The sequence below is a fragment of the Protobothrops mucrosquamatus genome, unplaced genomic scaffold (assembly GCF_001527695.2).
Source record: "Protobothrops mucrosquamatus isolate PMUCROS unplaced genomic scaffold, P.Mucros_1.0 scaffold1873, whole genome shotgun sequence".
NCBI classification, from domain to species: domain Eukaryota; kingdom Metazoa; phylum Chordata; class Lepidosauria; order Squamata; family Viperidae; genus Protobothrops; species Protobothrops mucrosquamatus.
In genome coordinates, this window is record NW_015388002.1 from 254,890 (window position 1) to 266,932 (window position 12,043).

The following is a 12,043-nucleotide window of genomic DNA, read 5'->3' on the forward strand; positions in this document are numbered from 1 at the left end:
TGTCTCTTGTAGCTAACAAAGTGAGAAAGAGCCTGTGGCCTAGGGGCTAATACTTCTGCTTAACATGCAGACAGCCCAGGTTCGAATCTCGGAAGGGTATGTCTGGCTGATGAAAACCAAATAAGGTTAGAAATAGCTATCCCAGTACTCCCTTAATTCTTTGTTAGCAATCCAAATTTTGAAAAACACATATGATGTCTCAGTTAAGCGACTGCTGCCTGTGGATGGCTCTGGATTGAGCTGATGCAGGCAAAAGACTTCTCCCTCCCATATTTGGGCTGACAGGGTGTTCAAAAAAGCACTTTTATATATATATATATATATATATATATATATATATGTGTGTGTGTGTGTGTGTGTGTGTGTGTGTGTGTGTGTGTGTGTGTGTGTCCTTAATAGCTGCAAAAATATATGCACCTTGGCATTTTTGCTATACTGCAGTTCTACTTTTTTACAATCACTTTTGCCTTGCAGCCCCCCAACTAGGGGCGTTAAGCAGGCTCAAGTCGCTACTGCGATACATTACAAATTCAGATTTCTTTTTGCTGACAAAGAGTTAAAGAATTAAGTGGGAGACTAGAATAGCTATTTCGAGCTCATTATGCTCTCATCAGCTAGCCATACCCTTTATGGGATTCGAACCTAGGCAGCCTACATGCTAGGCAGTTGTATTAACCACCAGGCCACCGGCTCTCCTCCCCTCTTTGTCAGCCAAGTCAAGGGAGTATATACAGAAAGTTTTTCAGACAGACGGTCTAATTGATTGCACCTTGGCATTTTTGACTGCTGTACTGCAGTTCTACTTTTTTACAATCACTTTTGCCTTGCAGCCCCCCAACTAGGGGCGTTAAGCAGGCTCAAGTCACTACTGCGATACATTACAAATTCAGATTTCTTTTTGCTGCCCCTGAGGGCCAGGGGCAACCAGGCAGCCAACCCCCAGGTGTGTGTACGTGAGCTAGGGGACGAATAAGGTTGACGGGTAAAGAGAATAGGGGGGAAGTGCACTCCACAGATGCCCAGAAAGCAAATAACTCAGTTTGGATAACAACGGAAAGGGGGGGAGATAGTGAGCAAGAACTATTGGATGGTCACCCCCGAGAAACACACACACACATTGGGGAGCTAACAGCATTGGCGAGCAGGGGAAAGACCCCGACACGCCATGTAGATGTTTTTTGTCGAGAGGGGAGGGAAGTGCTCCGGAAACGTGAGCCCCGCACGACCCGGCGACGGACACAACCTATCGACCGGCCACGAGAGGAGCAAGGAACATCGAAGACAAACGATGGGATGGCTACTACCTGAGCTCCTGCACACGGGCCGAGGAGAAAAGGAGCCTGACGAGTGGAGGAGCAACCCCAAGGGCGTGTCAGACAGCCACCCCACTGGTGGATACGCGCGCCCCACCGAAGGCAGCACAGGGGGGGAGTGAAGAAACCCAACAACAGGGGATTTACTCCCCAGGTGCTGGTACATGCACAGGGGGAGTAATAGGACTAGCAAATGTGAGAATGACATCTGAAACGCGTAGGATAGTTTGGTGATGAAGACATGGGAACAGCCCAGGATACGTGGGGTGGGGGGAGAAGAGCAGGAGCAACCTGATAGCCGCCCCCTGGGCGCTCGCACACACGCCAGGGGAATAACAATGACTGGGGGCAGGGGAGCAACCTTGGAAGCTACTGATGCATTCACAAGCACGGGCCCTTTAAGAACAGCACGGCCAGTACTAATGAGTGGACCAATGACCCGTTCAAGGGTTAGAGCGCAGAGGCAGCCAGTTATTTAAATGAACTCCCGGATCCGGCGTTTTTACACTCTGATGATGTCGGTAGTTTGGCCGATGAAAGCTTAGTACTTTTGTAGATTAAACAGAACAACACTATAGATATACAGGTAGACCTCAACTTACAACCATTGGTTTAGTGACCATTTGAAGTTAAAACAGCACTGAAAAAGTGACTTATGACCAGTTTTCACACTTATGACTGTTGCAGCATCCTTATGGTCAAGTGATCAAAATTTGGGCACTTAACAATTGGCATGTATTTATGACAGTTGCACTGTCCTAGGATTATGTGATCACCATTTGTAACTTTCCCAGATGGCTTCCGACAAGTGAAGTCAATGGGGAAAGCCAGATTCACTTAACAATTGCATAATTCACTTAACAACTGCAGTGACTCATTTAACAACTGTGGCAAAAAGGTCATAAAATGGGGCACAACTCACTTAGCACCTGTCTTGCTTAGCAATGGAAATTTTGGGCTCAATTGTGGTCGTAAGTCAAGGACTACTTGTACTCTGAAAATCTCTAGGGAGGTGCCATCTGAACTCTTTTTCTCCCAACCCAACTGTCTAAACTGTCTTTTGGTCCTCTGGAATGCACCCCTTCCCTCCTGGAAATCTGGACCACATTTCACCACACCTAGAAAGAGAAGTGTACTGTTGCTTATTTGTTAGATCTTTTTCCTCCAGCTGTACCTCCACAACATCGCCACCTCCAATTTCATCTTGCAACAGCAATCCAGTGTGGCTGATTGGGCTGTGAAAGAATGACTGGGTCAAAGTTCAAGTGAATTTGAACCTGCATCTGCCTGGGCTGAATCCACACTATTAACCACACCCAGGGCTGTGCTCACTTGGTGTACAAGAGACACTACAAATATGAAAATACCTTTGGTGGTGATGGCCAAAAAAGCGAACATCAACTTGATTGTCTTCTTTCTGCATGACTTTCGCAGGCCAGAATCCAAAGCCTTTCATTTTGGCCCAAACCAGTTCATGATTTGGTATCTAGAAATTATAGAAATATGGTACAGTTACAGAAGTATTTCTGACTTGGTGGGGTCTTAGGTATAACATTGTCACATAATGAAAATAAAACTTACCAACAGAAAAGAATATTTGTAACTCCGGGTTGAACTGTGAGGTACTTGGTGCTCTCTGAGCTTGGTGGTTTTCTTGCAAACATTTCATTACTCAACTAGGTAACATCATCCATGCTAGAAGGGAGTGGGGTTTGCTTTTTATTTATATACATGTGGCTTGCCTTGTCAGTGTTACTTAGCTGGGTAATGAAAAGTTTGCAACAAAACAACCAAACTCAGAAAGCACCAAGGACTCCACAATAAAACCTACCCATGATAGAATTTAACTAAGTCTTGATTACAGAGATTATCACTTTTAAACACTCTGGTCTATGTAACAGTGTCCGCATATTTTAGCATACTGTACTCACATATTATAACAAATTATCATCGTGCTGGCACAGTTTCTAAGCATTGTTAGCTTGCAGCAAAGAAACTTGGTTTCATTAAGTTTTCAAGTTAATAAATGTTCCTTCTTATCAGCAAAAAATGGCATTGTGTTCTTTCATGCATGGGAAACGTCTGATGTATACTAAGGAAGCTGTGTAGATAGACCACAACTGACAGGCAAGAGTCAAAAGATGCATTTTAAATATATTATTTCTGAATGCTCAACTGGTCTTTATTCCACAATTTGGTAATCATGACTTCCAAAATGGGAAGTTCTGGGTCTCTCTGCACAATGTATAAAAACTGATCAGTGAAGCTGGTTTGCTCCCTACAGGTGGTCTTGGCATTGTTCAAGCAGACTAACTGGGTCCTAAATTGCTATTTTGGGAATACTGGGTGTCCATCCACTTTCTCCAAGAAATGCTTGCTACTCTGTGAGCCCTTAAGCAAGGAAAATACTGGCAAGGTTTTATTATAGTACCAGCCTTTTCCCCAACTCCAGGTAACTAACGGTAGACATGAATTGGCCACTGCAGTCAAGGAAAAGTAGGAAGTGTGATCTCTTTTGTCAGGTGTGGCAAAATTTGCTACAGAGAGGTTGCTTTTATGAGCCAGTTCTGCATCAGCAATTTTTCTTGGAGGGTTAGATGAACAAAACAGGACCAGTGACGCAGGTTTAATATTCTTATGATGTGGCTGATTGGGTGAAATGAGTTTACGTATGTGTGAGACTGATTTATTTGGGGCTTAGGGGGTTAACACCCCAGAGTTAGTTGACTGGGACAACTGGTCTTATCTTTGTATTTGAATAAAGATGGCCCCCTGAGGTGGGTTTAGAGGCAACATTTATAATTTTGTCCGACAGCTATATTCATATCTTCAATGAATCGCATTCTTTAACACAGCTGAGGTAATTCCCATCACCATTTCTTGGGGCAGTAGATTCCATATTTACTCTCAGTTGTGCGAAAAGGTAAACTTACACAAGGATAGCAGAACCAATTGTCAGGACGCGCATTTGATAAATAAAAACAGTTCTTGCAAAGCTCAAGTTCATCCAGCTGAGGAAAAAAGAAAAAGAAATATATTGTTACCCTCAATAATATATTCTGGAATGCTGAAAACTGTTATTTTTGCAAATCTAAAATTGTAAGATACTTTTTTTCCTCACCCTCTTTCCCTGAAAGTTATATTTATTTCATGCAAAAGAAAACCACAAAAAGGGTAAGTAGCTAGGAGATGACTATTCTGGCTCGCTCACGCACTCATGCATTACAAATCCTCAGTAGACCCCACTAAACTATTCTGGCTCATTCTCGTTCACAAGCATTACAAATCCTCAGTCGAGCAGAGCCCCAAAGGGCAAAAGTAAATTTTACCTTAACTTTATTATTTTCTTAGAATAAAATGGATAACAAAACTCTTCACGAATTACATATTGTCGCAAAACAGTGAGGATTAACAGGCTACTATAAACTCAGAAAGGCAGAGCTGATGGCTCTACTTAGCAGCCCTACAAACCATTACTCAATGAGTCAGTTCCAGTCATACAGGATGCACCTAAGAGTCTTTGGGACAAGACCAGATCCGCCATCAACACATTTACCGATTGGATTACTAGCTATGTACCCAAAGAACCAAAGAGAGTTGTGAATGAAAAACTCAAAGTGTTCAAAACACGAGTCTATTCTATTTTCAACAGGTTCTACAACAACAAGCTGCAAATCAGAGAAAGCAAGTTGGCGATCAAAGGAAACGTAAAGCAATATGTTATCGACGGTATCGATGGAGTCGATGCTATTCCGTTTCTAAGACAGGCGAGAAATGAAGTTGTCAATCTGTTGGCTAATCATCGAGAGACAAAAGTTAACTTGGCTCTTAGTTGCAGGATGGAGTGTGCCGACAACAAAAGTGGAGAAGTTATCAACTTCGATTTTGCGTTTCATACAAAGTCAGAACCTATATTAGAAGTGACCGACCTCGACGAAGTGTATAGCAAAGCCATTGACAAGATGATGGCGTCCATGGCGACGTTCCAGATGCAGAGCAGTAACTGGAGGCTCAAGGCTGTACAAAGTTTGGAGATAAACATCGGCGTCTACAGACTGTTAAAGGGTAAATCATACATTCCGCTTCTGCCTGCTTTGATGAAGAAAAAGGCGATTGTCAACATGAAGAACAAAGTCAAAAAATGCTTCATGTGGAGTGTGATGCGAGAGTTGAACCCGGTAGATCATAACGTTGAAAGAATATCAAAGGTATTGAGAAAACAAGCAGAGAAAGTCGATTGGAGTGGTATTGAATTCCCAGTTGCTGTCAAGGAACATGTTTACAGCAAGTTCGAACAAAACAACAGTATCGGCCTTAACGTCTTTGGATATAATAGACGTGTATACCCAATGTACGTGACTAAACGTCAAAGTGATAAAGTTGTTAATCTGTTGCTTATTTCCGATGATGTCAAGAAGCACTATACCTGGATAAAAAACTTTAACAGACTGATGGCAAAGGAAACAGAAGAATCAGTCAATTCAACGCACTATTGTATGCAATGTTTGACCGGTTACTGTTTGATAGAGTCAAGAAACACAACGAGCTTTGTTCGAAGCACGGACCCCAAAGGATAGAACTCCCAGAAGCTGGCACGATGCTATATTTTAAGAACCACAATAGGTCGATAAGAGTGCCATTTGTAATCTACGCAGATTCCGAATCGTTTATTAAACTGATGGATATCTGCCGACCAAACCCTGAAAAGTCTTACATGCACAAATATCAGAAGCACATTCCAAGCTCGTTTTCCTACCAGATAAAATGATTTGACGATACGCTATATAAACAAGACCCCGTTATATTCACCGCTAATAACAATAAACACGACGTAGTGCAGAAATTCATCAACCCGCTCATGCAAGACGTCAATGACAATTACAAGTGGTTCAAATTACCAGACAAGATATTTACAAAAGACGTCGCAGAGAGATACGGCTCGGCTACTACGTGTCACATATGCGGAGGCAAGTTGGGCATTAAAGATAAAGTTCTCAAACACTGTCACTTGACGGGAAGGTCTAAAGACGCAGCCGCTACATGCCGCCTATGCAAAGGTAAATTGGATGAAAAAGATAAAGTTCGTGATCACTGTCACTTGACGGGAAGGTTTAGAGGCGTGGTGCACAATAAATGCAATCTAAAATTCCAAGTACCGTGGTTTATCCCGGTTGTATTCCATAACCTTTCCGGGTATGACAGCCATCTATTCATTAAAAAGCTACGAGGTGAAAACAATGAAAAAATAGATTGCATACCAAACAACGAGGAAAAATATATTTTGTTCAGCAGAGAGGTGGTTATTGACAAGTTCGTCAACAGAAAGGGAAAGGTAAAACTAGTTAGATGACAATTACGGTTTATCAACAGCTTTAGGTTCATGCTTAAAAGCCTTGCTGCTTTGACAAAGAATCTTAGCAAAGACCAGTGTAAAAATTTGGCAAAGGAATACAGCGGAAAAGTTTGAGCTATTGCTGAGAAAAGGAGTTTACCTGTATAAGTACATGGACTCCACTGAAAGGTTAAACGAAACCGAACTGCTTCCAAAGTCCACCTTTTATTCAAAACTGAATGGCGTTGAGATAAGCGACGACGACTATGAGCATGTGAAGGAGGTGTGGGTGGAATTTGGTTGTAAAACACTCAGGGATTACCACAATCTGTACAACAAGAGTGACATGTTGCAATTAGCCGACGTCTCTGAAAACTTCAGAGACTAGATCCCGCCTGGTACTATACGTCGTAGGGACTCGCTTGGGACGCAGCGCTGAAGATGACGAATGTTGAACTGGAGTTGTTGAGCGACTACGATATGCTGCTCAATTTTAAACATGGAATCTGCGACGGGGTCACATCAATCCGCCCAAGCAAACAACAAGTACATGGGCGAGGCCTTTAACAAGAGTAAGCCTTCAACCTTCATTGTTTATCTGGATGCCAACAAATTGTATGGATGGATGATGAGCAAACCGCTTCCGGTTGGTGGATTTCAATGGATGGACGAATGGAACTCAACAACTAGAAAACCATTACCAGCCAAGATAGAGTAGGTTGTTGGCTCATGGTCGACTTGGGATACCCAAAAGAGCTGCACGATCTTCACAACGATTACCTGTTAGCTCCAGAAAATATTATACCCGAAGGATCAAAAGTGCAAAAATTAATACCCAACTTGTACAACAAAACCAAGTACAGCCTGCATTACGATAACTTGAAGCAGTACGAGAGCCTCGGGTTGAAGATTACAAAAATTCACAGCGGAATAAAGTTCAAAGAATAGCCGTGGCTGAAAAAGTACATCGATCTGAACACTGGCTTGAGAATGAAAGCTACCTACGAGTTTGAGAAAGACTTCTTCAAACTTATGAACAACAGTGTCTTCGGAAAAACCATGGAAAACATTGAGAACCACGTGGACATAAGGCTGGTTATGAGTGAGAAACAGTCATTGAAACTGATCACCCAAACAAACTATGACAGATTCATGATATTTGACGAAAACCTGACCGCCGTTCACATGACAAAAACAAAGCTGACGTACAAGCTGATATATCTAGGTGCGTGTATATTGGACTTGAGCAAGACTCTGATGTACAATTTCCACTACAACTACAAGTACAGAGATAGAGCAGAGTTGTTGTTTACCGACAACAGGCTGATGTACAAAATAAAAATTAAAGATTTCTATGCGGACATCGCTGATGACGTGTCAACCATCGCATAGATCTGGCCGTAGCCATCTTCACTTTGCTCTTGGTTGGCACAGTGATGAGAGGGGGAAGAGGTATTCTCTTATCTTAGACACAACAAGAATTATTCTGTGGGAACCAAGGTCACTCTATCTAACTTTTGGCGGGCACTCTAACGGAAGCTTCAGCCTGCCAAAGCAGTTAATTGGGGATTGTGATATATGACACATTGCAGGGATGGGAAGTTCAACTTGAAACTTTGTAACCAGGGGGTGGGAACTTCAGACTTGGTTTTACCTTTGTTCGTGCTGATACATGTAGTGTCATAAAAGTGTTCTTTGAGGAAGAAAATTGCCTCGGAGTTCTTTTATTTTCTCTGGTCTCATATATTGGAACCATGACACGACGTGGATAAACTATTCGATATGAGCAAGATTCCTAAGGATCACCCCTCTGGAATAAAAACCGGAGTTAACGAATATGTGCTTGGCACGTTCAAGGACGAAGCCAAGGGAGACCTGATTGAAGAGTTTGTCGGGTTGAGGGCCAAGCTTTACTTGTACAAAAAGTTTGAAGGCGATGAAGAGAAGAAATGTAAGGGTGCAAAGAAGGCCGTAGTCAAGAAAACCATCAGTCATGATGACTACAAAGAGGCACTGGAGAGTGGTAAGGAGCAGTACAGAACGATGAATGTTATTAGATCCCACCTCCATGACATCTACACCAAAGAAGTCAACAAGATAGCATTGAGCACCGACAATGACAAACGAGTCATACTGGAGGATAAGATACATTAGCACACGGCCACTACAAACTACAAAAGTGATTAAATATATAAAACCATGCCAAGACGTAAAACAAAGGTTGTCATTATGCCTTACAACGACCTGAAGCATCTTACAGGTCGTGGGTTTACGGTCACTAATGGTGTGGTGAAAGATACACATTCCAAATTACACTTTACCACACTTTACAACAATGTGAAGCAGCTTATAGAGACACAGTTTTGAAACCCCAAAAAGTTTCGTTATGAATGGATAACAAAACTACTACCTTTTTATATACTACATAATACAAAATGAATATCGAGGTGGAAGGAGTTGTGCTTCCGAACGTTCCGTTGTCAAACTTTCAGCTGATGGATGTGGCTGAGAAGCTAAACTTTAAAAACTTTAGAGGAGTGTTTTTAAGAGATGAGCTGCCAAAAAGACCTCGCAAGATAGAGTGCGGTATTTTGAACCTGGATAGCTCTGATGGAAAGGGCTCCCATTGGACAGCTTGATCTAAGAAAGGAAGCGAGAAGCTGTACTTTGACAGTTACGGCTTATCGACGCCCGAGCTCATCAGGTACTTGGCTTGTCCTGTGTACTACAATAGCGAATGAATGCAGCCGGACAGCGAGATGTTTTGCGGACATTTATGTCTTTTCATGCCTAAAAAGTTGAGGGACAGCTACAAATTTCAGGAGGTTATAAACATATTGTATTAAAAATAAATAAAGTATATATATAAAAATGCCCATCGACAAGTTTGGAAGAAGAGATACCGACGACTCACAAAGAATAGTTTCCGGAGGAGTTACTTTATCGCAAGTTAATAACACATTTCTAAGATGCGATGGTGGTAACCCCACAACCGACGATATCGATTTGGATTCTCACAAGATCGTTAATATAGTGGATCCGACTGATGCGCAAGATGTTGCGACTAAGTGCTACGTGGACGCTATTAACAAAGTTTCAAAGACTGGAGATATAGTGACAGGCAATCTGTATCTGAGTATTGGTTCAGATACCAACAGACTGCTTGGATGTGCCAATCTAGCAGATGGCAAAAGCTTTACACTTGTGCTGGGAAATTTGCAAAACCAGCTGCACTTTACCGCTCCGCTGACACTGGTTACTCTGGAAACCACACACAGATTTCTGGTCCGTGCTGCTGGCCAAAATGTGTGCCAGCTCAGTAAAGATCCACAAGGACATTAGCATGACCGGCCATCATCTTACGGCACTCCCGGAGCCTAGCGACGCACAAGATGCAGCAACAAAAAACTATATGGATAGTATGCTCGATCACGACATCTACAAAGGTGGTATTGAAACTTCCCTAACAAGCTGGCAGTCGGTCAGCCTAAACGCCGTTCGCATTCCATGTGATATAATTTCTCTTAACTCTGGCTTCTGTAGGCTTTCCCTTTTTGGCAAAACAAACCAAGATGCCAACATTCAGCTTGTTATGATAGTTTTACGTGAAGGTAAAGAGACTGAAATGAGTTTAATCGAAAGTGGTATTAAAATTGGTTCAAGCTTGGTCGGGTATTATATTGATATAACGGCGCCGTCATTAAAGTTAAGACACAGTGCCAGAATAATGATGCTACTGATTTGAACCTGAGCATCACATTATTGATCAAGAAACTGTAATATTTTCAAACCCTATTTAGGTTTGGAAACTACCGCAAAAGCTGCTCAGTACACTACCGACATTTTTGACCTATCAGACTGAAAGTTTAGTATCCTCTCTGAAATAACCACTGCAAAAGCTTTTGTCCCTGCTTTTACCTCCTCACTGAACGTCGCTATGACTTGAATGTCTACAGCCCACGATTTTAGTCTTTCACTCTGTTTACTTACATCAAACACCATGATTGGGAACAGATCTTTGAAATCTGATGGGAAGATGTTGCTCTGCGTAAGTAGTTCTAAGTAGTTCATCCATCCCATAGAACTTCTCACTAAAGCAGCAGTTCTCAACCTGTGGGTCGCGACCCCTTTGGGGGGTCAACAACCCTTTCACAGGAGTCGCCTAAGACCATCGGAAAACACATATTTCTGATGGTCTCTATCCATCTCCAGGCAGATAAAAACAACACAGAGAATGATAAGACTTAAAGCGTCAAAGGAGCAACTCCCCGCCTCTCAGGTAGAGCTAGCAAGAGCCAACGACTCAGCCCGCCTTCTCCCAGCCTTTTCACCAATCAGAAGCTGCGGCCCGGACATTGGCGTCCGTGATGTATCTTCTCGGGGAATCTGTGAAGCCCGCGGAGCTGCTCCAAATCGCGCTTGCGTGCAGTCGCTCGCGCCTCGGTGGAAGAGGGGAGACGGGCTGGCGGGGAGTTGAGGGGGGGTGAGGCAGGAGGAGGAGGAAGGAGGGAGGGAGGGAGGGAAGGAAGGATTGTTAGCTGTGGAATCAGCATGCCGGAGGGCTTTGCCGTGGGGGTGGGTTCCTTTTGTATTTTGAGTCCCTCCCTTTTGGAGGGAGGAATGGACATTTTATGATCGGGGGGGAAAACAAATCTGGTGTCTGTGAATAAAAGCGCCGGCGATCATCTTTTCTTTCTGCCAGCTTGCCTTGATGCATTCAGTGCAATTGCTTTTTTAAATAGCACTTTTGGATTGTATTTTTTAAAAAATCTTAGCTTAAAAAAACAACTGGAAAGCGCATTCTTAGAGCAAGGCGCAGACTTGGTACCTCTCTCTCTCTCTCTCCCCCGCGCCCCCCCCAATCCCCAGGTATTTTTATTTTTGGTTGACAAAATCGGATCCGCAGCTGCTAAAAATGAATAGTGGCTTGCGAGGGAGGGGGGCTGCTGTGGGCACCAGAAGACAGGCTGGTGCATCCGAGGTGTTATTCACTCGCTCGCCTCCTTTCTGTTGACCCCCCCCCCCGTCTAGATCGGAGTTGCTGCTTTGCGTGGGCATGAGCCAGAATGGCCATTCATGGGGTTGGTCTCTGCCCTTGCGTGGGGGGGTTGCAGGGGTTGGAAGCACCTTAATTGAGTCTCCCCACCCCCATCCGTGGGATTTTCCTCGGGGTTGCTAGGAGCTGCGCTTAAACTCAGAATCGCCCGGCTGCAAGCGAAGAGAAGGGAGTTGGTGTGGGCGAGAAAGCCGGCAAACCAGCCTGCCAGCCCGAATTGCGAGCTTCCCTTCTCCTTTTTCGCCGTGAATCGGGAGCAAGCCAACCTCGGGATTTTCCCCCCTCCCACCTTTAAACGGCTTCCTTTTATTCTGCCTCCCGCCTGGTCAGGATCCAAAGGCA

The 12,043-nt window shown here is 43.5% G+C and overlaps 1 protein-coding gene across 1 annotated transcript in view; it reads right to left on the minus strand.

The window, feature by feature from the left end:
* LOC107294226 (zinc finger MYND domain-containing protein 11-like) overlaps nt 1-12,043 on the minus strand; it is an 83,064-nt gene that overhangs the window by 32,636 nt on the left and 38,385 nt on the right. The window contains exons 7-8 of the mRNA XM_015823439.1: nt 4,247-4,324; nt 2,681-2,799 (exon numbers count right to left, since the gene is read on the minus strand). Of these exons, the coding sequence (XP_015678925.1) occupies nt 2,681-2,799; nt 4,247-4,324 (197 nt within the window). The remainder of the gene's footprint in view (nt 1-2,680; nt 2,800-4,246; nt 4,325-12,043) is intronic.